This window comes from Hesperophylax consimilis, chromosome 4 (genome assembly GCF_061612785.1).
Source record: "Hesperophylax consimilis isolate HC1 chromosome 4, BYU_Hcon_1.0, whole genome shotgun sequence".
In the NCBI taxonomy this organism is placed as follows: Eukaryota; Metazoa; Arthropoda; class Insecta; order Trichoptera; family Limnephilidae; genus Hesperophylax; species Hesperophylax consimilis.
The window spans coordinates 2435767-2462049 of NC_142839.1; the positions used below are offsets into that span (position 1 = coordinate 2435767).

The following is a 26283-nucleotide window of genomic DNA, read 5'->3' on the forward strand; positions in this document are numbered from 1 at the left end:
AGCAGTACGGCACTTTAGCCATTATCCTTATTAGTTTCGATATCACTAAGAAGATGTAGTTTCATAAATTTAAGGTATATGTTTATCCAAGATACTATCTAGGTTACAAACCAATTCATTAGAAAGTTGTGATTGTTCAAAAAGATAGCTGCCAAAAATACGAGAAAATTCTGAATTGGAAATATGACTTTTAATAACTAGGTCCCAATGGTCAAGTGGTTGAGACGCTATCCCGGTAAGACAAGAGATCCTGGGTTCGATTCCTAGTTGTAACAATTATCTTTTTATTTTCTGTGTCTTGTTCTATTTCATGTTTCGTTTGGATTTGTTAGTATTATCTTCTTCTTCGATGATTTTTTTTATTTTTATTCTTCAGCTTCATACAAATTATTTATTCTTCAATCAATAAAAAACAATGTTTTTAAATAAAAATATGTTTATTTTTAACAGAAGTTACAAAAAGAAATATAAGAAAACTTTCAGTAAAGGTTGTTAAATCAATAAGATAGCAAGTACTAACTAGAAATGCAGAGGTTTAGTACATCAGTATGCACACACATTATTTAAAATATCAGTCGCTAATTTTGTGCAAATTTGTCCAATAATACTACCACAGACAAGTAATAAAAACAAACTAAATCAGAATATTAAGCTCATCATTTTTTTAATAACTTTTCAGCCTTCAAATTGTATGTGTAGCACTTCTTGTTATTATCATTGGCTAACATATTACGTCCACGCTGAAATATGTTTCTGGATATACCCGCTCAATATCCCAGTTGTGAATAAAGAATATTTTTGTCAGGGTGTATAATAACTATCACTTTTCTACATATTATTATTGTTAATGTTATTGGACAGACACTACCACAAGACCTTGTGGACTTAGAATCAATTGGGAAAATGATTTTTGTAATAACTTTGAAGTAACATCAAATTAGTTACACAAACATAAATCATCTTCGATCAATTTATCTACCGATTTCAAATTGTACGGTTATAAACACTTTATACAGGAAAATGCAAACTCTTTTAAAAGCTTTTTGTGATTAACTAGTGTTGCAAGACTATTGGCACCACCATCTTTATTAATACAGGATGTCCTGTAAACAATTCACTGACAGTTAAAGAGTTAGTGCAAGAAGTCCGAAAACAGGTTTCTTTAACTATCGGTGTATTTTCTACACCACGGCATGTATTTCAATTTTGAATTGTGACAGGCAGACGCCAAATAAAGTATTAGAAGATACGCATTCATGTGGTACTTAACTAACTGGAGAATCTTTAAAATATATTAAACATTTTTATTTGTGAGTAGATACTGTTAACCATTATTTATTAGTGCATAGAAGATGTATTCTGAGTGTCATTGATTTCACTAGCTAGATTTATCCTTTTTAGCTACATAAATCTAACCTAAATTTTTTATTTTGGTGACATAGAACATATCGCATTACACACAATGCTATTCTCAACTAGATTTTTTTCTGATTGTAAAAATATTTTCGCTGTTTGTCTTAGCTGACTTCACACCCAAAAATCTATGTAAAAAATAATTTTCAGTTGTTATTTATATGACGAAAAAAAGTTTACTCCAATAGGTGCTCTCTGTAATGGAAGGTCATTTTTTTATCACAAAATTTACATAAAAAATATACCACACGGGTTTTTTTTTTTTTTTAAATAACACGCATCATACAAGTAAACATCTCTTTAAATCAAACAGGAAGTTGTAAAAATACATAATATTTGTATCATCTTCACCAAACTGCGTGAAAAATTTTGTACCATTTAGAACAATAAAAATGGGACTGAAAACATCATCAGCTCTGCAATTAAATTTTTGAACAATGAGCAAAATAAAGTTTTACTATGAAAAACATTAACCACAAAAAATGATAAGTGTGCCAAAATAACAGAGGAATAAATTCCCAACGCTTTCTACTAAAAGACACCTGTAAAACTGTTCTGTTGATTCGTTACTTTTCTTCTTGAATACCGTTTTGGACAATTTGTCTGTAAAGCAATTTTTATAACGTCGTTAATTATAAACTTTCTCTTCATGTTCAAAGGTGCAAGGCACACAATGCTCTAAATGAATGCAACCCCCAGACATTGGCTTGGATTGTTCGCCAATGCTGATAAAGGCAATTAGGTACCAACATGGTTCTCTCGACATTTAATTATTTCAACTTTTTAGTGCCAAAGATAAGGTCCACGTCAGGTGCCCCCTTGGGATGCTGGTACTTGTGCCGGAAGTGCTGGCCGCGGTTGGGGTTCCCCGTCCCCCCTCCCCCACCCCCACTTCCTCCCCCCTCGGCACAGTATTCCTCTTCTTCTTGTCTTTCAGTGATGTTCAGTGTTAACCTGGACAGAAAGATAAAACATTATTATGCATGTAATAAAACTGCCTTTAATTCATTTTTAATTTGTGATTTTTTTATGATGATACAGTTGATAATGCCTTTGATGGAGGAATCAATTGAAATAATAATAAATAAAAAAAAAACCGGAAGAACTAACTAACAGGGGTAGACTGAGAGGACGGACCGCCAAACAACTCGGTCTTGGCACACACTTCTTGCCTCACTCACATTCATACATCGTCTCATACATACTCTTCTCACTTGGTCATGCCATGTCTTCCTCGGGCGTTCCCGACTTCTGCCACAATTCACATTTGCATCGTATATTTTCCTTACACTCCTCTCTTCGCTCATTCGCTCTACATGCCCAAACCATCTAGTCTCCCTTTCTTGATCTTATTCATTACGCTTACATCAGCCTTGCTCTCTTTGCAGATCTCAACATTTCTCACACGATCATACATGGTTTTACCACACATACGCCTCAGGAATCTCATTTCTACAGCATTCAGTCTACTTTCATCCTTTCCGTATCCGTAGGTACCAGCACTCCATTGTAGACTGCTAACTTCGCTTCTTTGGACAATTTTTTGTTAGTGCCAACTGCGTTCAGTTCTCCACTAACGGAGATACCCGCAAATCAAGGGTAAATACCCTACTTTCAATATCTCTGTCAGCCTTCCCATCTCTCGTAAACATACTCCCTAAATACACAAACTCATCCACCTGCTCCAAGTATTTCTCTTTCACAACAGAGTAGTCTCTCTTTCAAACACCATCAACATCCTAGACACGAGGGACTGCAGATCATCCATACTATTAGCAATCAGCACCGCATCATCAGCGTACAACAGGCAACATACTTTCAGATTACTTAAATTCGAGCCCAAACCCACCTCTTTTAATTCTTGCATACAATTATCCATGTATAGATTGAATAACCATGGTGACATTACGCAACCTTGTTTAACACCTTTTGTCATATCAAACCAACCCGTAAAACCACCGTTCATCCAACACTTCACATGCAACACTTCCCTCATACAGAGACGCAATAGCCTGTGTGAAATTCGTTTTCACTCCATACTTGGACAACACCTTCCATGACTTTTTCCTGTCGACTCAGTCGTATGCTTTTTGTAGATCTACAAAGGCACAGAAAAGTTTCTGGTTTTTTGCCAGAAACTTCTCAGTGAGCATACGCAATGTGAAGATTTGGTCCGTGCACCCCCTTCCACTCATAAAAGCACCTTGTACATCCCATATTTTATCCTTCATATAATAACGGAACAACAACATAATTTTATGGTTCTACCATTAGTAGCTACGCGGTAACCTCTCTTTATGTTATTACCGCCGCTCCGGTAACTGTTCGTTGGATAACCATCACCTCTGCCATGGGTCACCCCGAGTGGTTCGTTATGTTTGGTGACTTGGCAGGGGTGCCCGGGTTCATGGAGTGAGGATTGTCTAGGTCTTGCCGGCGAAGCATCTGCCCACCTACTGTGTGGCAGGCCGGATCTGGAGAGACTGGTTGAGGGAGTTCTTTTTACTTCTCCAGCAGGACTCTGTCACTCCTGGAAACACTGACCCCCAGATTCTTCCCAAATCTTCCTCTCTTTCTTTTCCTTAAAAAAACCCTCCACAGCATCCCCAAAGATGACATAAGTCCGGAGGGAAATTATTTTACTAAATAAAAAAAAATAACTATCGTTTAAATTAAGATGGGTGTCCACTTACTTTTTAACTCTTTCCATTTCTAATCTATCGGCCATAGCTTGTTGTTTTAAATTTGTTGCTAGTTCTGCAGGTGCGTCAAAAGATTTATATAGCTGCTTTGTGCCCTTCCGAACCATTAAAACAAATTCCACACTGTCATTTCCTTGCTGTAACATAAATGCATTTATTTGCATGATTATTCAAGTAAGTTCATCAAGTAGATACAAATATGGATTGCTAATGAGTAAAATAAAGAAATACTAACGAGTAATTGCTCGTATATCTTTTTAGTTTGCTGGCGACAATGGACAGGAACAGAAATATCTCTCTGGGTCGGCCTTCCCTCTCTTTGTCTCTCAGACATATTATCCAGAAGCATTTTTTCCAATGCAGATTCAAATTCAGTATCTTCAACCTGAAATTTATATTACATTATAATATTATTAAATGTTAAGTATGTACGTATTATGTATAATTTTGTGTACAAGTGTAAATTTAGATTGACCCGTAGGAGCCGGCAAGAATATTCAATAAATAAAAATACATTTTTGTTTAGGCCAACGTGAAGACAATACCATACTTGATAAAGTCACTTTTTGATTGTTGTGTTTAACAAACCCTGTAGAAGTAATATCCAAAGGCAAAATGAATGTTTAAGGTCGACACTGCAATTGCAGTGCTTCGTGAAATGCATGGGCACAATTCTTCAAAACTGCAAGTGCAGGGTTCTGGCTCCTAAGGGTTAAAGCCAATAGCAGAAATATTTATATCTATCCCGAAGAAGGCACGGCTAAGTTATAAACTGGTTTAACCTAAAATAAAGTAGAATGCGTGTGCGTCCTAGTGACCACTATTCTAAATAATTATTTACCTGTTTCTGAGGGGGCAAACGAGGAGTATCTTGATGTTCTGCTGCCGTAATCCCTTCATTTTCAGTTAAATCTTCTTCGTCGGAGCTATTGGACACAACTTGGTGATCAGAGTTACCCTCGTCATCAGTTTCTATTATAGTCTCAAGACCATCAGTTTCTGCGTCATCCAAATTCTGTTCATCAATCCCTTCCTCATTGAGGTGGGGATAGAGACTCTTCTTTAAATCTTCAACAGCATCTTTACACTCCTGCCAGGTTGTGTAGTGAACCAATTTGGGCCTCAAACTGTTCAGGCATTCCTGATAGATGTTACGGACGTAAATTGGGAAAGGATTCTCCTCCGTCCAATAAGCATCCGATTGTTTGAACCAGTAATAATTTTGAAAGAAAATAAGAAAGTAGTCAAGCTTTCTTTTGCTAGAACCACTGTTGAAGTAAGCTCCGCATGTTTCCAACAGAACGCAGACCAGCCTAATTCTAAAGGCACTGTCGGGTGGGTCTAGCGGAGAGTCGACCGCATGGTCGAGAGAAACTCCAAATGTGATGAAGGAATAGAGAGCGTTGAAGATATCACGAGAGTCCACTAGTTTGTAGTTGTATAGTTCACCGAGGTATCGGGCCATGGCGATACGGCGCTGGTTGTGTCGAGGGTGCGGATGCTCCAGGGTTATCCTCAAGTCCTCCAGTACGGCATCCACCACTCTGGAGCCTATGACCTCTTGCCAAGCAGCCAGGGCAGCCACCAGCCTCGCTAGACACCTCCTCCCAGCGTGCTTTACCTTCCATCCCGCAGCCAGCCACTGCACGACCAGGGCACAAAACTCTTCGCTTTCCCAATCCAATTTTCGCATCAGCCTCAGTGTTTTATCCTCATTGCTTTTTTGCAAATCCTGATGCAGAATTTTCTGAACAAACTGGTGTAGCGGGGGCTCATCTTCTCGAGTAATTGCCGCACTTTCTGGTGGATTGACGTAATAATACGCATTCTCTATCTGAGTTATGTGACGCGAGTCAGAAATTGACACAGCCTGTAATTGAAATAGCAAAACAACATTAAAATATTTACATGCAAGCCACCAAAAGATAAGATATTTATGCGAGTATAAATGTCCATATGGTTTACCTTAATGCGCATCATCTGTTGAAGGTATATTGCCATTCTCTGGTGGGTGTCGGGAGAACAATATAAAAATCGTCCGCAGGTCTCCAGTAGATTGCAGGCCATCTCAATGTGGTGATGTTTAAAATCGTGCAATAGAATTTTCAAACAATAAAGGGCTTCAATTTTGGAGTAGAGTCCAAACTTCACCAATTCGCCAATAAAACGCACAACCTTAATCTGAAAAAAAAAAAAAAAATTAAAATACATATTAAATAAATTAAGGTAATTAAAGTGAAAGAATGATATAGTTCTAATAATTCTAACTAAATTGAGAATATGCATTATAAATCAATGAATTAGGTATTATGTAAATAAATTAATACAGAAAGAGATTTCTAGAGATTGTTAAAAACTTAATAAACTACCTTTGACTCAATATTAATTTGATCCTTTTTCCTAACATGATACTTAAAATCTTGTTTTAACATTTGACTCAAATCATTTCCTATGTCAGGTAGGACGGGGTACAGGATGGCTGCAAATCTCGCATAGAAAGGGAGCAAGTCCAATCGGGTTCGAGCCACACTGAACAGCACCCGGGTTAACTTCTTCCTGTTGTGTTTGGTGTTGAGATTCAGAATGAAGTCAACTGCCGAATTGTCGATGAGTTCCCGATTGACGCAGTTAGGCATGTGGTTCAGAAAGGCTTCTAGAGCATATCTGAAACAAAATAATTGATCAATTAATAACCTTCTTCTTATAATTCTCCACAATGCAGGTGAATTCCTAGTGCAAGGGACATTATATCGTCCCTTAGCTTACAACACCGCTCAAGTCGAAAATTGGCGGTTTTCACATTTTAATGCCGATAGATGGAGCTGCTCATTGCGCGTCTAACCATTGGTCACATGATATAGATTTCAGTCAATCAGAAGCCTTAATTCAAAAAGTAGTGACAGCCAAAAGTCGGTTAGCCTCTCAACACCGCACAAGTCGTTAGTCTGTCATACATTTCTCGTAAAAGTACTTCGCGCTCCGTGATTATTATATTTTTATGTGAGTTTTATCGCTGAAAGGTCTATGCAAGATGTTTTAATAGAAGTTTAAGAGGTAAGCTATAAAATACAGTAATGTTTATTGATTATCGCATAATATTCATATAGAAAGAAATCATTATTGAATATCTCCATTTACTTAAGCGGTGTTTACTAACCAGCTTTTTTAACTTGGGCGGTGTTTCAAAATGTATTTTATTTCTTTGAGGAAGCTCAATAATTGAAATACACTATGGATGGAGAAGAAATTAATTCATGGAGTTCAGGTGATGATAGCGCCCTTGAGGTGATTTTCTCACGAAAACGGCGCTATATAAATAATCCAATCATTATTATTATGATGGTGTTTTGCAAGAAATCTAAACTCAGATCATGTGACAACATAACAAACAAAAGCGGCAATATTTGTTTGAAAATTTCTGGAAGAACATGAACTGGGAGCAGCAAAGATCATTTATAACTTCTCATGTTAATAAAGTACCAAAGAAAATTACAAAAAATCCAGAATCATCCAAATAACTGATAGTCGAACTTACGTTTTCACGATTGATAATGTATGTCACCAAGTCTGTAAAAAAATGTTCCTGACCACTCTTGGCATTAAAGATTCGTTTATAAGATATTGGCTGACAAAAACAGACTGTGCCATGCCTCCAGATTTGTCTACTTCAACCAGTAACCGCAGAAATCCAGAGAAAATTGAAGACCACAAATATGTTGAAAAGTTTTTAGCAGGTCTTCCAAAGATGCCGTCGGATTACTGTCGTGCTAAAACATCACGAGAATACTTAGAACCAATTTTCTCGAACATGACACAGCTCTACTACACATATCAAGAGAATTGTGAGTTAGAGGGTAGAGAATGCCTTGGTCGTAAATTGTTTGACAAATTATTTTTTACTTCTTCTAACTCAGCAAACTTATTTTGTGGCACCATTTTAATTAAAAATTAATAAAATACTTCGTTTTAACCACTTTTATTGTTTATTACCAACATGTTTCATGAGCAACGCTCACTTCTTCAGGGTTTTTGATAAAACTAATTATAAATAATAGACATAAACAATGGTGTCAATAGATAAAAAATAGACATAGACAATGGTGTCATTAAAAAATAATAGACAAAAACAATGACAACAATGAAAAGATAAAACGGATAGGGGAAAGAGAGGCAATATGGAACAATTTACAAAGGGAATAAGTTTAATATTGGGTCATTTAAAAATAATTTTTGATTGTTAATAATATTCAATTTTGCGTTTTATTCTGTATTTTATGCAAATAATAAACTTAAAAATTACATATTAAATAATAAAGACAGAGATTCAAAAATGAAAAAATCTGGAATTTATAAATTGAAGTGTAATGATTGTGGTTTCTTTTATATAGGAAAAACTTCGAGAAACTTTGAAATAAGAATTAAAGAACATATGAAATCTTTAAATAATAACAGATTCTCGGAGTTTGCCAACCATTTGTTGGAAACTAGTCATACTTTTAACTTCAATACTGGAATAGAATTAATACATTGTAATGTCAATGGCATCCAGTTAGATAAACTAGAAATTTTAGAGATTAGAAAGAGTGTGAACGCAAAATTGAATATTATTAACAATCAAAAATTATTTTTAAATGACCCAATATTAAACTTATTCCCTTTGTAAATTGTTCCATATTGCCTCTCTTTCCCCTATCCGTTTTATCTTTTCATTGTTGTCATTGTTTTTGTCTATTATTTTTTAATGACACCATTGTCTATGTCTATTTTTTATCTATTGACACCATTGTTTATGTCTATTATTTATAATTAGTTTTATCAAAAACCCTGAAGAAGTGAGCGTTGCTCATGAAACATGTTGGTAATAAACAATAAAAGTGGTTAAAACGAAGTATTTTATTAATTTTTAATTATTTTTTAAACTCAATCTGAGCCTATTCTACCCGAAGAAAGATCAATGTGACGATTGTTGCAGTCATAAAACTGGAAACATTACAGATGAAGAATACGCACAACATGTTTTGAAGAAAGATCGAAAGAAAGAAAGAAAGAAAGATGAAGAGAAAGATACTGACAAAGATATTGCAGTCCGGAGCTTGTCATGTATTCACACAGGATGTTGAATCGGTAAAATTGGCTCCGTATCTTCAAGCTAATGCAATTTATTATTAAACTAAATTATGCATCCATAATTTTACATTATACAATTTAGCAACTAAAGAAGTAATGTGTTATTGGTTCGATGAGTTAAATAGCACACTTGAAGCCTCTGTTTTTGCTTCATGCTTAGTAGACTATCTAGAGAAAGTTTTGAGCCAGAAATTATTGCCTGTGATTTTATATTCCGAGGGCTGCTGTGCTCGAAATCGCAATGTTACCTTAAGCAATGCTTTATTACGTTTAGCGATTGAAAAAAATATTGTAATTACTCAAAAGTACCTGGTAAAAGGCCATACCCACATGGAATGTGATTCCGTACACAGTGCAATAGAGTGTAAATTAAAAGGTAAAGAAATTTACCTTCCACAACAATACATGGCTATTACTAAAACCGCTAGGAGTGATCCTATGCCTTACAAAACTCGTTATTTGGACTATACCTTTTTTACCGACTTTTCGAAAGAATTAATTTATAAATCTATACGGCCTGGTAAAAAAGCAGGTGACCCAGCCGTCACAGATGTACGTATGCTAGAATACAGACCAAATGGCACAATTTGGTATAAAATTGGTTTTGATGACGAGCTTCAGCCGTTACCACATCGTCCCACGCCAATTAACAGCATTAAACAAATAAATCACCTGCAGAAATTGTATGCAGCTAGAATACCAATTACAAATCGGAAGTATAAAAATTTGCAAGACCTAAAAAGTATATTACCATCTAGTAGCCACTCTTTTTATGATGACCTTCCGCACAGCAATCGCTAAAGACTGCAACTAACTATTAGACTGGAGATTTCGAGTATATATTTTTATTTTTATAATTTTATTACTATTATATCTTGGTTTGTTGGAGTTTATTAAAGACTATGTTTTAAATATTTTCCTGTTAAAATAAAAAAAAATAATAATAATTGCACTTACGTACGCTCTAAACTCTAAAGGTTCTTGTGTCACCAAATAACTAAGCAATTGATCTCAACAATGTTATTCTTAAGATTTAGGTTATAAATACCTATTTATAACGATTGTTAATTAGTTTTGAAATATTTCTTGATAAAAACTTTTCTTTGTAAATCATCTTTTAATACCTTATTCCCTAACATTTCCGCAAACAACGCCGCCTAAATCTAATAAAATATCAGTCAACACAGCTCAAGTCATAAAATAAAATTTAAAATAAAGTAAATTGTCAAAGTAAGTATAAATAATTATTTCTTAACCTCTAACTAGGGTATTTATTAAGTAACTAGCAGTTAAAAACCCGCTCCGCGGGTTTTTTTCTGCTAGGCCCTGCGGGCGGCTCTTGCTTGGGCTTTGCCCATTTTAAGTGATATTAACAACAGTTACATTTAATAGATAGATATTAGGACATTCACATAGAGAGGGTGAGTATATATATTGTTAAAACACGGAACAGGAAGGAGTTAATTAATAATAACATGCTAAATTTACGCATAATAAGAATGACAGTTGTTTGAATAAATGAAATTTTACGTATTTGTGATGGATTATTTCAAATGAAACACTATTATTGACTACATGTCTACAACTGATATTAACTGTTATCTTAGGTACCTAATATAATTAGCTCATAGGAGACTTGCAGTGCTTAAATATGTGTTACAACCGTCAATGTCTATAAGTTGAATCAATATCGTTTAGTTTGTCACCATTAAAGATAGTTATAACAAAGTTGACTTAAATAATAGATTATAACATATTTATTAATTGTACCAGTGTTTATGAATAAAAGGAGGGGAATTGTGCGATGAGATTAGCAGTCGGTTTAATTAAAAGGTGTTAATTTTACTCCAACTGTTGGTAATTCTTTACCTACAACTGTTACTGTATCTAATAGAGTTTAAAGTTAGATTATATATACAACATCATCAGGAGGGTAAAAATTTATATATAAAGGTAGATTATTACAATATAGCGCCCCTGAGGTGATATCTCACAAAAGCGGCGCTATGCAAATTGTCCAATAAATGAAAAAATATAATGTTTACATTTTATTGTGTATACACCGAAGTCAAAAATTAAATATAAATTGCAATTGGGAAAGAAGAAGTGGAAGGAGGGGGGAGGGGTAACAGTAGGCTGGGTATATAATAATTAGGAATTACAATATCGTTAGACGGGAAAGACCAGTTGAGTGGGAAAATATTTAAAAGAGAGTTTATAAAAAAATTCTTGTTAATTATATCTGCTTTTATATTAACATGTTTCCTCATTTCTAAAATTTCAAAATTATTTATAGTGAAGTATTTTAAGACCTGAAAAAAACAAATAGCATATAACCATAAAACAATATATTCATAAGACAAATAGCATTTAATAACGGTTATTCTAATAAATTGATAGTTGAAATACTAAATAAAAAAATTAAACATATTCTCTTCAAACGGTCTTTGAAATAGTGAATCTGAGTTTGCAAATCATCTTTTGAATAATGATCACACTTTCGATAAAAAAAATCAGGTCTTAAAATACTTCACTCAGGATATAAAGCACCGCAAATAAATAATTTTGAAATTTTAGAAATTGGAAAACATGTCAATATAAAATCAGTTATAATTAATAAACAAAAAAATATATAAATAATAATGAAAAATGCCATTACAAAGTGATAAGCTTCCAGAAGAAATCTTCTTAGTAAACGCTTGTTAATCGTAAGTAGTCAAATATTGTGAGCTGCATATTTAAATATTCGCGCCATTCATTTGGTTCGTTTTTAAACCGCCAGAGGTGCGCTCTCTGTCGGCCATCTATAGCCGTGCGTATCGGCCATTGAAGGGACGCGTGATTTTTTTTATAAACGTCAAGCATAATCACGTAACTGTGGATAATTTTCATTGTAATGTAATTAATCCAATGGATTATGAACTTTCTAAAACATATTTTCTTCGATATTATCCAAAAATTATATGAGCAGAAACGTTGCTTTTGAAGAAATCTCGTATTATTATGAGGCGATCCTATTTTAGTATGAAATCGTGTCTTAATTTTCAAGTTAGCGGAATTTAACCGAAACAGACAATTTAAATTTGACCAATCAGAGGGCCTACACCGTCCAGACGCTGGAGTATTAATACTATCAGATAACAGAAAAAATCCACCGATTTTTTAAAATAAACAGTTTTTTTCGTCTCCTGTAATGTTGGTAAAAATGACTTATGCGGTGTTGTTAGCTAAGGAACGATATGCTACTTTATATAATTCTCCACAACGCAGGTGAATTCCTAGTGCAGGGGAAATTATATGCTACTTTATAAAAAAAAAAATGTAAAGTTAAAAAAAATGGATAAGATAATGGAAATGTCCCCTTGATTTAAATAATGAACACAACAGATTTAAATCGAATTAACATACAGGGAGTGAGGTATAGTGCGCTAACTTTGGGGGATGATTCTACATGATAGTACAAGTAAAAAAGACAAATAACTTTTTTCGAAGTTCCAAGTTTTTAAGGTGGTGTTTAGGTTAAGAAGTTGAATTGTCTGTATGGTAAAATAGATATTCTTCTATGGAAAAATATTTTTGTATGGGGAAATAAACATTGGAATTTCAAAAAAGTTACTTATCTTTTTTACTTCTACCATCATAACTCATTAATTCTATTTGTCTTTCAAGGCTATTTGTTTTGTTAAATAAGGTGTGTAATTTCCTGCATACTTATTAGAGACGGTGGAAGTTTGTGGCTCTTCTTGCTCTGGCTCCGGTATGGTGGTGGGATCCTCCGTATCACTGAACTCTTCCTCCTGAAGTTCTTGGTCAAGGATCTCTTCCGTAACAGTTTCAGTACTGACCTGCGTGGGCAATAAAATAAACAATGACATTAGATGTCTACCAATAAGCCATAGCCCTTTGGACTTATAAATCGACTAAAGTCAAATTATTATATTTTCTCTTGAGTTCACGGTCTGTAAAAAACATTACCGTTGAACGTACAAATTGGTTACAGTCGTTTAACACTTAAGACAGACCCTTGATACGTAAATGGATTTTTTATAGTTTCTATATTTTAATTAACACATCAAAAGTTCAATCTTTCGAAAATGAAACATCGGTGACAAATTTTAGTCAAGAAGTTATACTGATAAACTGCTAATACGAATGATGTTAATAACAAACTATTATTAGTAATAATTATTAGCCTGAAACACACAGATAAATCGAAAAATCTTCCAATAAAAAATAAATGCCGCCTCGTATTTATTGAATTATTTGATGGTTTAAAAATAAGCCGAAGTAGCATAGTGGCTAGTGCACCTAACCAGCAATCATCAGAAGGCTGCAGGTTCGAATCCCGTCGGCGGCAATTATTTTTTTCTCAGAAGATTTTTTCAATTTATATGGGTGTTTCAGGCTAATAATTATTTTTTTTGTTTTTTTTTTTTTGTATTTTTTTTTTTTTTTTTTTTATTATTTGTGTTTTTTACAATAAATATACAATGTTTACAAGTCATGCTGTTTTCATTTATACTACACTTCCATTAAAAGCATTTGCTTGTGGATGGAAGAGGAGTGTACATTTGCGAAAAAATAATATAACTAGGTTACAAAGCAAAAAAAAAAAAAAAATATTGCTTATATAATAATTTGTTATCCTTTGTACTTTGCATAAAAACCTTGTCTTGTAAACCTAAGATTATCTTTAAAATTTAAAATAATGATGTTTATAATGTTTACAGGTAAAATTTAAATTAGTAAGTGATGGACAACCAATTGTATACATATTAATTAAGGGTTCTATACCTCTTTCTGCGGCTGATAATTTGGTAGGAACACTTTGAGATCAGGCAAGTTGGTGTAGAAACTCCTGGTGTCTTCGTCTTGCCAGGGATCATTAGCCGGCAGTTTGTGCTCCCCTTCCAGTCCCCCCGAGATGACGTCTCCCCCGGCACTGCTCAGGGAGGAGGCACTGGGGCACACTATTGGCTCACCCGCCTCCCCCAGATCTTCAGCCAGGATGTCCGCAAAGTTCTGCGCCCCTGTTAGCAGTCTTTCAAAATTGGTCTGCAAAAAGATAATAATAGAACTCCATTTCAAAACACAAAACTTAGTATTGATGTGTTATAACTATGTCTCAATCAATTCAATGTAAAAATATGTGACTATCGGGAGCAAGGAGCAAACTTTGTTGTAGTTTAGTCTTGTTTCATATTTTCATCGGAGTGCCGATCTTTCAGAGCATAAATAACATTTTTCTTCAATATTTTATATTTTATTGAAAAACTTAGGCCAGAAACCAAAAGGAACAAATATAATCTGTCTTACTCCTAATAGATAATATGTGATGTGATAATATAAAATGGTCGGATAAATATAAACCATCTTACTCATAATAGATAATACGGGGGATAAGAACAGGTTACTAGAAAAACATTACTCATAATCACACGCATGCATACTGCGTATATCGCCTGTAATATGACAGTATTAGTAGTTAACGGATTTTTAAACCCGACCCCCAGGATTAGGACGTATTACGATCGTAGTAAGACGGAGATCACGACTTTCTTAACAATCTTTTCTTAACAAAGATTTGACAAATGTCGATCGGTTGCAGAATAAAATGCAATAATACCTATTTACATTATCAGAGGAATATTTTTAATCGATATATCGATTTACCAAAGCAAATATGGAATGCATAATCGAATTGGCTGGATTTCAAAGCAATTCAAACAAACCGGGTCAATGATATTAGAAATGTCATCTGAAGGAACATGAAGTTAGCAACAAAACGCGAAATGCAAAAAAGACCATGTTTTTGAGGTTTGTAACAAAGCGGTGTCATCTAAAAAAAATTTGCATGAATATAAATACATTTTAAAATTGCTCTTGTATGGGGAAACAGATATTGCAGATAGAGTACATTAATTGGGGGATTCATAAATTTACATATATTTTCACACTTTGTCCGGGAAGCGTAGTTCTACCTTTCATGCCTGTCCTGCTTGAATGCGGATTTTCCTGCGGAAAAGGCATTGCTGTCCGATAATTTTACATCAATTTTTTTATACCAATATCTTTGTGCGGGTCCCAACTATATGTATATGTATTTAAAAAAGTGAACCAAGTCTTCCCATATCTTAAAATCCTTGCCTTTTGTATGGAAGAATATTTTCTTTAAAGTAAACTATATTTAAACCCGTAGAACAGGTAACACTTATTGCACCGGAAATGCGGAATGTAAAGTAATAAAATATATGTACACTTAAAAAAAATAAAACATCACTAAATGGCCCAACACTGACTTCAACTTCAGATTATGGAGTCGTATTACAAAAGTAGGCTTAATTTCAGACGACAATTTTATAATTGGGGTGTGGTGAGTACTATGTAAAACATTTCATTAAAATATATCGTCGCATTAATTCGTAGACTGCGTAACTCAAAATTTTTCGAAAATACGTTTTTAATGCCATCTGGTGTTAAAATTAGACCCGCATCGACTAGTAAAACTCGAAAATTTAAAAAAAAATTTACCTTTTAGATAAACACAAATTAGAAAACTGCGTAAAATTATGGTGCCATTTTTACTCGCGAATACTTCGTAACTCCTTAATTCAGTATTGGCCGGTGAGCCGTGCACGCTTGTTGTGTTTTTGACTGAGGAAATTTATTTACGGTGTAATAGTTTTACCGTGAAATTAACTGAGATAAGTTGATTAATCAATTTTGAACATTTTATAACCTTAATTTTAATTGTGAAGTCACGAATAGTGTTTTGTATCTGTAGTCTAAACTGACGTCTTCTGCACCGTGTGACGCTCTGCCGTAGCTCTCTTGTTTTATGTGCCTCTGCGGTTTCGTAAATACCTAATAGGTCCTTGTTCTGTGATTATCTCTTCTTCAAGGTCACCATCTCTTTGCAAGTGGATCTCCTCCTGATGCATATCCGGATCCGGTTCTTCACTGTCCTCTTCAAACAAACCCAAAATATTTACGGTGGAACGTGCGGCAATTCCATCTCGTCTCTCCTCAGACACAGTCCGTTCTCTGTCAGGCATCTTCCGCGGGTCAAGCACATGTCTTGGTATGCCATCTACTTCGATGTTGTTGACTGAAGTAAGTCCTGCCACCCTTCCATGCACGATGTGCATCTCCCATCTACTGGTTTAACCGCAAGAAGATCGCCCACTTAGAGCTCAGTCAATACTTCCTCTTCTATATTCACTTGCGCAGAAGGGTGTCTCCACGAGTGTGAAGTGTGAAGTGTGAACTATACTAGACAGCGCAATACCTCGATCATCCTGACTTTTTGCAGCCAAAGATTGTACCGAAACACTGCCTGCAGGGGATCGCTTCCACTTCTGGCTGCAGTTCTCTTTATTGTTTGATGATGTCGTTCAACTATACCGTTTCCAGCTGGTCGGTATGCCGCGCAAAATCTTTGACGAACATTCCATCTCTTACACTTATCTGTAACACTGTAGGAACAAAATGCAGTACCATTGTCCATGAGAACTACTTTGGGCGGGCCTCTTTCCCGAAACACTTCTTCCAAATGTCTGATAATCGAAGCTGCATTATCTGACTCGATTTCCCGCCACACGGCAAATCTACTTGGACCGCAATCGATAAATGTGAGTAAACATTTCCTACCGAAATGAGTAACATCAACTGCCAAGCGACTCCAGGTTGTCACAACATTAAGATTACCCGCTTCATGGGATGATGGTGGAGGGTCAATTGTCCTGCATTGTACGCAGGAACGCACGCATCTATCGACGTCCTTTCTTCTCGCCTCGGGATCGACCAGCCGGGCAAGATGAAGCGTTCACTTTACTCCAAAGTGATGCTGAGCATGAAGAGTTTCTACGCTTAAAGCACATGTTTGCTCACCAGTTCCACTTTCAAGTCTCTCACACCTATCTTCACACTCTGAGGAGTCTCTTTCACAACGTTTCCTGTCATGGCTACTCTTTGCCCGGGTCTTGCAAACCCTAGTAAGTACATCAGTTTTATTTCTACAGGACAACAAGGGTGATCGACAATGTCAGATCAAATTCTTCTACAATCTCCTTCATCAACTCCAAGCGTCACTTAACGATCATCTCTGACACGACTACTCCCGGTCAGTGTAGATCTCACCCAGCACAAAACCGTCGCCGAATCTGTAATGATCTCCAGAGTTTGAAGATTTCACTTGAGAGTCAGATTTAATCCCTTAAGGAAGGAAAAGTACCAGCATTTACAAGACTTAAAACAGACATTAGAAAAGGATTACCACTCCTTTAACGATAACCTTCCGCATCATTAAAATCATTAAAATGCATCTAAATAGACTGCCTCGACATACACATACATTTTTGTGTTTTATTTTGTAAATGTAAAATTCCTATCTCCCAAATTTTCCGCTAGGTTGTTCATAAAACTGTTCGCAGAAAAGTTTATCTTTTGTAAAATGCGTATCTCCATTCTCGGTTTTTACGTAAACTTCCTAACTCCGATTTGAAATAGAAAGCCTTAACTTACAAAAGTATAATGATTGAAAATAAATTTCCAAATATATTATATGTTCGAAACATAAATAAAAAGAATAAGCCGTCTTTCATTTTTTTTCACTACGAGGTTTTTTGTGCCTCCTGTAAAATTTTACATTTGGGAGTTACGCATTCTACGAATTAATGCGACGATATGTATTATTTTCAAAGATATAGCTGTTTAAAAACTAAATTCATTTTTTCGAATGGGACCCTTGTTTTCGCCCTTATGAAGTGTGTTATTAAGGAATACATTACGCTTTACAAAGAGAATATTTTATTAAAAAGAAATTAAAACCAAATGTTATGCATATCAGAGCAATGGGTCAAATCAATAAGGATGTTTTTTCAGAAATAAGTTACGGAAATTTCAAAGTTTTATCTACCTGCATAATAATAGAAAAAAATTAAAAGCATTCAAATAAGATTATTTCTCTAACATTCAAATTCAGATCTCAAAACTGTATGTGGGCCGGTGACTTTTACCTGAATGTGATGATTTTACGTAGTAGCCTATCTTTCCAGAATTGCAATAAGTTAGCATTTGAGATTTTAACACACCTTTTAACAGATTTTTCACACTGCACAGGCTTTAAATATGGGTAATAACCAGAGATGTGCTTTATTTCAAATAAATCCATTTCAAATGGAAATGCAAAATGCAAAATGGGTATTTTCCATTTTGCATTTTAAATGCTTTTCTAAAAACCTTTTTGCATTTTAAATGCTTTTATCAATGCATTTTCCATTTTAAATGCTTTTTTGCAACAGGGTCAATCCGCACCAAATCATCCAGAAAATTTTGGATTTGTCACCCACCATCTCAGATTTTGATGAAACTTTAAATTTTTAATCCTTCCATATAGATAAGAAAATATACCAAATTTTACCTTCCTACCTCAACTCGTTTTTTTTTTATGGGCAGTTGAAGTTTGGGCAAAATAAGCGTTTTTACATATTCCGAGCACTCCGGAAGAGCTTGTACCTTCAATGAAAAAAAATTGTATCTTTGTCATTTATAGTGCAAATGCAATGAAAATTTTCAATATTATCAAGAAAACTATGCTGATTGCAGAAAAAAAAATAAACCCTTTACATTTATCTACTTGACTTTAAAAAATTACCAAAAGTAATTTTTTAAGTAATTTTTGGGACGGAAAAGGTACTTTACAAAAAAGCAATATCTCGGGAAGGTACAATGTTAATGAAGTAATTTTTTATTTTATTCATATCTCCAAATAGCATAGAATCACATAAAAAAATAAAATTCATGGCATTTTACTTGCTTCAATAAATAAAATCCATTTTAAACTTTTTTCAAACTTTTTGTAATTTTTTTTTATTCTTATCTACAATAAACATAGTACAACCTAAAAAAATAAAACTCCTGGTATTTTGTGTGCTTCACAGTGTAGAAACGTTTTTAAAATAAGAAATCTTTATCATACAGAATTGTTCGAGGTTTTTTTAAATCTAGATACAAAAATAAATACTTTTTTCAAACTTTTTGTGATTTTTTTTATATCTATTTTTAGTTTGTAATTGGGCAAGTTATAGTTTAGGTATATAGCTAGTAATATAGGTTGAATGAATGGACTAATATCAAAGAAACAGTCCTAGAGACAAGTCACTACATGGAAATGATGTATCTGCAACAAGAACAAGACAGAACATGAAAATTACTATCTGCGTCATCACTAAGTTTGCAGGATACTACATGCTTTGTTTCCTCTGACATGCTTAGTTCTGAGTCAGCTTCAAAGCAGTGATCATCTATATAAATACAGTAGTTGTTTCATGTTATGGTGTACGTTGTTAAAATGTCTCTAATCGAAACAAGTTTAGTTAAATGTAGTGTGGGACAACATAATGGTACTGAATGTCACAAAAAAAGTTATACTATACATTTACTGATGGTTGCGCAGCGCAATATAAAAACTGCAAAAACTTTTTAAATCTGTGTCACCATCAAAAAGACTTCAACTTGAAAGCATGTTGGTCGTTTTTTGCTACGAGTCATGGGAAATCTCCCTGTGATGGAATAGGTGGAACAGTAAAACGTCTTCTAACTAGAGAAAGTTTGCAACTTGGCCCTGGCAACACTATCACAACTGTAGACAAAACTTTTAAGTTTTGTCAGTCGAGAGTAGAAAATATATATTTTTACTTGCTGAGAAAAGAAAGCTTATTCACTTGCAGGCAACAATTACAGCAGCGTTTTTCACAAGCTAAAACAATACCAGGCACTCGAGGTTTCCACTGCTTTGTTCCTCTGTCTGAAAATGAAGTTGGCACAAAAAGGATAAGTTCAGATTATGCTTTGATTTTTAACTTCAGTGGGGAACGAAATCGCTCTGAGCAACTAAGTATGGTACAAATTTGTACAAACTCTTATGTAGCTTGCATATATGACAACCATTGGTTTTTTGGACTTGTGGTTTCCAAAGATGAAGACGAGTGTGATGTATCAATCAAGTTTATGCATCCTTTTGGCCCAGCTCCATCCTTTTACTGGCCACATCAAAAAGAAGATATTTGTTTTGTTCCACTACAAAATATTTTTAATATCGTTGACCCTCCCACAACAAAAGGTTCAGGAAGAGCTTACTACTTTCTTGAAAAAGACGTTCATCATGCTGATCAAAAGTTCAACCATCTTATGGGTCAGATCAAGAATAAAAGTAAAAAATGAACTTGAACATTTATTTGTAAACAATATTATTGTAATGTACTTTCATTTAACCTAATCCTACATTGCCTGTTTTATTTTTATTGTATTTGTTTTTTAAAGAGTTAACTTTGTATTGAAAAGAGTTAAAAAGTTGATCTTGTTATAAAATATTGCTATGGTGTATGCATTCAGGGTAAGGAACAAGGTACATTATTTTGTTGGTGCCTTAAGCTTACATTGCAAGCTTACCAGCATGTTGTAAAGGACCGAATAAGTTTGACTTTTTTTATTTGCAAATACAGTATCTAGATTTTAAAAAACTTGGAACAATTCTGTATGATTAAGATTTCTCATTTTAAAAACGTTTCTACATTGTGAAGCACACAAAATACCAGGAGTTTTATTTTTTTAGGTTGTACTATGTTTATTGTAGATAAGAATAAAAAAAAAATTACAAAAAGTTTGAAAAAAGTTTAAAATGGATTTTATTTATTGAAGCAAGTAAAATGCCATGAATTTTATTTTTTTATGTGATTCTATGCTATTTGGAGATATGAATAAAATAAAAAATTACTTCATTAACATTGTACCTTCCCGAGATATTGCTTTTTTGTAAAGTACCTTTTCCGTCCCAAAAATTACTTAAAAAATTACTTTTGGTAATTTTTTAAAGTCAAGTAGATAAATGTAAAGGGTTTATTTTTTTTTCTGCAATCAGCATAGTTTTCTTGATAATATTGAAAATTTTCATTGCATTTGCACTATAAATGACAAAGATACAATTTTTTTTCATTGAAGGTACAAGCTCTTCCGGAGTGCTCGGAATATGTAAAAACGCTTATTTTGCCCAAACTTCAACTGCCCATAAAAAAAAAACGAGTTGAGGTAGGAAGGTAAAATTTGGTATATTTTCTTATCTATATGGAAGGATTAAAAATTTAAAGTTTCATCAAAATCTGAGATGGTGGGTGACATGGCCTGGATGATTTGGTGCGGATTGACCCACATTCTTCCTACTATCTCTACTCATCTTTTTTTCATAAGCCCCAAATATCAGTCGGTCCTCAACCTCGCTAGATAATTTACATTTGTCAAGTTGCTCCTTGGCAGAAGCCCTGGCAATTGAGTGATACCATTACAAAAAATACTGATTCAAATACTGAACATGGAGCTATGACGCTGTAATATTAAATGTTAGATAGCAGTTTCTATGTTTTTACGTTGGCAACATTAGTCCCGCGCAAATTTTTTGTGGTTTCATAATCTGTAGTCGTGGTGTTTTTGGATTTACCATCATGTAATATGTTTTTTCTACATTGATGTCCATTATTAAATGAAAAATTGTTTAAAAATTGTATAATTATTTTAATTGTTTGACCTGAGAAACCATTTTGCATTTTCAATGCATTTTGAAAATAGGTATTTTGCATTTGAAATGCTTTTCTAAAAACCATTTTGCATTTTGCATTTTCAAATGGAAAAGTTTTGACCCATTTCCATTTTGCATTTCAAATGGTTTTGGGTACCCATTTTGCACATCTCTGGTAATAACACTAGGAATGAAGTAATTGAACATGGTGTTGGAAGAAATTTCCACTAGGCAATAAGCTCACGTTTTCAATGCAATCTATCCCACCACTTATGTACTGCGTATAGTCACATAATACACGACAGCCTCATACATCAGGTTATACTATGACACATAAATAAATAAACTAATTAATTTATGGGACCTACCTGTTGAATTTCTAATTGGTCCTTTCTTTCTTGTGAAAGCTCTCCCCTGGTGTGCAAGGTGCGTTGATTAGCCATGTGCAGAGCCTGCAGCTGTTGGCGTTGTGTTGCGAGGTGGCGAGTCAGAGATGTAAAATAGTCTTTCAGAATGGACCGCACTCCCGCCTGCTTTTCCGGTTGCAAAAACGAACTCCTCGGAATTTCTATATTGAATTCCTGAAAGAGAATATTAAACAGAAAACAAATAAAAACAGTAGCATGACAAGTGAAGGGATAGATATGTATGTAATTTCTTTTGGTACTTCTCCGCCACTGCATGGGAAAACTATGGTTCCCATACCTTTTAATTTCTTCTTTTTTAACTAGATTTATTTTTTTATAATTTTAATTTTGTTCTCTCCTTAGAATGTTTTTTTTTTCTTATTTCACTTGCTGCTTGAAGAGAAGGCTTGTTTTATTATTTTTGTATTCTATATAAAAATATGTATGTAACAAAAATTTATTAATAAATACTAATTCGACTATCCCAGTCCAAGAAAGCTATTTACTTCAATTCAACAAATGCTATGACTGCCAGAGTGAAGACACAAAACCATCAAATATTCATTAATTGAAATATTATTTAGGTATGTATATGATTGTTTTTGTTACTATTTCTTTTATATTAGTATTGTATTGCGCTGCCCGTGCACACTTTCTGGTATAAATTAGTATTAGCAAATACCCTATAATAGAGACGATACCTCCAACTTCTGACAGTATGCTGAACTGGCGCCTCTTAGCGGCGCGAGTTCTGCAGGTTGGTTTTATGATTTTTTTGCGAAATATATTTATTTTATGTTAACAAATTATAGAAATCGAAAATTAAAAAAATATATATTAGGTAAATTACATATGACCTTACTGCTATTTTGCTCATACATAAAAAAAATATTAGAGAATATTGACCAAAATACAAATCAGAAAGTGCAAAGTACCACAAATTATTGTATAAAATCAATTATTTTCCACCATTCCCTGGAAGAAATGTTAACATGCTACACTAACAATTCTAGCAGCCAGCGTTGAATAAATACTGCCAATATTTAACGGAGTTGGGTGTATTATTATTGTAGGATATTTGTATTGAAAACTTGCATTACCTTGGCTGAATCTTTAATTCTCTTGGGAACCAAACCCGCATAATCCTCTCCACAATGTTTGCAAAATGTCAGCAAAATGTTGATATTGTTATGTTCCTCCTTGTCCATATTAATAAGTACTGTGAGAACAGTTCCCAGCAAAGGCAGTCCCACTTTGTTGGAGAATATTCCGCACACTATAAGTTCGCCGTAAAAGCGCAAATCCACTCGCAACTTTGAAGAGTTGGCTATTTTTTCTGAACCTTTCAAAGAAAGAATTTTCTGCCAATTTTCAAAAAAATTCTGCGAGAACTCAGCATAGTTCTGATGCAGTGTAGAACACAGCTTGATGGCGGCGGGCATGTCTGACATCTTTAATTTTGATTCTGTTATAGCAGCAGCAACTTCCGATATATATTTTGTCAAATTCAAAGTGCTAAAATCTTTCATTATGGTGTCTAGTTGGGAAGCTGAGAATGTTTTCAGCTTTTTGACAAATGTTGTGTTCTTTTTAAGAACCGAATCCAGTTTGGAGAAGTAGCTATCGGGGGGCCGGACGCATTGAAGGTTCTGCTGCCGCAATTCAGATTTGTACTTCAGCCGGGCATCCAGATCAGAGATAAACTCCAAAACCATCTGCTTTTCCTCATCCTTATTTGATGGAGCCTCTTCGTTGTTAACTGAAATATTCTCACCTACTGATTCATCATTCTTCTCAGATGATTCCATCGTTTACCTATAAATAATTTCAAATTTAAATAGTGAATGCTTTATTTTACTATCGCTGTCAGTATGGGGTCATTGACATGCCTTAACCAATGGTTAATAATTAAAGGATAATAACAGTTTTCCAAATTGATGGATGTCATTGGATGATTTCGAAAAGAAAATAAGCTACATCATAAAGTTGATGTTGAGCGTTTCACAATATAACATTTTTCAGTGGTCTATGTTGAAAGGGGTAACCATTTATCAAGGTGTTTTTATTTAATTCCAGAGACTTATTTGAATATGCCATTGGGTTTTCATAAAAATAATCATATATCAAAATATTGTAATCACAAACACAAATCTATTTTAACAACATAATACTGACTAATAATGTTACTGTAACTGAAGAGTTACAAACTTTAACTATTATTTATTATACAAATACGTGGGAAATTATGGAGCTTGAATCCATAATTAAGGGAAAAACCTTTTATTTTGATACAAGATAAGGATGTGACAGATTCTATAGTACGAGTTCACTGAAAATATTTTTACTTTTTATTCGCATTCGATAGTAAAAAGGTAAGAAAGTTGGATGGTTGGGGAGCTTAAATTGTCATTTACTTACGTAAATATTAATAACTTTTCTAATGTACAGTTCTTTATTATTTGTTTTCGACATTTGACTACACGTCTCTAGATCAAAATTTTAGCCGAATCTGGCAAAACCCGAGCTGTCAATTATAATCATAGACAATTCATAAAAAATCTTATTTCGTTAAGTAGGTTCAACCAAAGTAAGCCACGCACGGCAAATTTTGGATCAACCATACGTTATTTTATCCCCCAACTTTAGGATGACTCCAAAAGTATTTTTTTTGCGGAAACTTTTTAAAGGTCGATATAAAAACGTATTTAATGTAATAAATATATGTTTTATTATATTGTTACCTCTCGCCTTACATTAATCAAGTCACTATCAGCCCATAAAATAAATTATGAGAAGCAGCCCTATTTCGATACGAGGGGCAGTCAATAAAGCTACACAAATCTGTATATTTTAATTAGTTTTTATTATTTATAGGGAAACTCGTGAACCTAGAAAGTCCTGGACAGAGCGTTAGTGCAATTTTGTATGAATGACATTGAAGTCATTTCAAATCTAGGGTGAGGGATCTTGCATGTAATAAACTTGTACTGTAGAATCTGTCACATCCTTATCTTGTATCAAAATAAAAGTTTTCCTTTCATTATGGATTCAAACTCCATTATTTCTCACCTATTTGTATAAATTATAGTTAAAGTTTTAAACGTTTCAGTTACAATAATAATATTAGTTAGTAAATGTTGTTAAAATACGATTTGTGTCTGTGATTATAATATTTTGAAATCCGATTAATCTTTTGAAATGATCTGTTTGTAAAGTGGTATAAGATAAACGGTTTTAATTTTATTTCGCTAATCCAATTATAACGGCGTTAGATAATTTTTTGTATCGTGGGGAAAGTACGTCACTTGAGCTTTAGATTCAAATTTGGATGTGAGGGGACTTCTTTATGATAGCCAATAAAGTCAAAGCAGGGGCATTTAACTAAGCTTTGGCCTCGAAACTCATTTGAAACCGCCACGCCCACCTCAAAATTCTTATAGAAAACGAATAATATGGCTAAAAGCTCAGATCTCATTGGTGAGAACAGAAGGATTGGTTTGATCTCTCGCTCTCTACCATAATGACTCGTGTAACAGAAAGAGATGACGGAATTTTGACAGTTTCAAATCATTCAAACAAAATGACAGTGGTTTATTTATACACGCGGGTTGTCATTTTCTGCCGAAATACTATCATTTCCGTCGAAAATATTGCGTGTTAAAGTTGTTCGTGATAAAAATACAATATAAGCCAGTATAGTGTTAGCGAGTTACAAACATATTATATTCAACCTACCTACGTAAGTTCAAGTTTAAAGTGAATTAACAGTTTTAGGTTATTCGTTCGGTTTTTTGAACAATGCTTCATACTTGACATTATGTCTTCCTCCACAACGTATAAATGTTATTTATTATATCGATAAACTTATTCATGTTATTGATTAGTGTTATCCTGTATTATCTTATTGTTTTGGTGAAATTAAAGATTTTTAAACATATGTAACCATGAGTTCATGAGGCTGAAAAATGTCGGAATTCTTCGTCATACTGTCGGACAATCATGTTTTGGAAATTTTCTTCAGTGTTTTTGCAAATTTCTTGTCATTTTGGGTTTCTTCTTCTCA

The 26283-nt window shown here is 34.0% G+C and overlaps 1 protein-coding gene across 1 annotated transcript; it reads right to left on the reverse strand.

Annotated features, from left to right (window-relative positions):
* Window positions 1-482: 482 nt before the first annotated feature.
* Window positions 483-24746, reverse strand: Upf2 (UPF2 regulator of nonsense mediated mRNA decay). The gene is made up of 11 exons (XM_089651217.1): window positions 24639-24746; window positions 23321-24035; window positions 22182-22394; window positions 14037-14297; window positions 12954-13087; window positions 6485-6779; window positions 6081-6296; window positions 4957-5985; window positions 4351-4500; window positions 4107-4252; window positions 483-2367 (listed from the first exon to the last, which is right to left on the reverse strand). Exons 2-11 carry the CDS (start codon window positions 24026-24028, stop codon window positions 2184-2186), a joined length of 3336 nt encoding a protein of 1111 aa, XP_089507343.1. The 5' UTR covers window positions 24029-24035; window positions 24639-24746; the 3' UTR covers window positions 483-2183.
* Between the last annotated feature and the right edge of the window lie 1537 nt (window positions 24747-26283).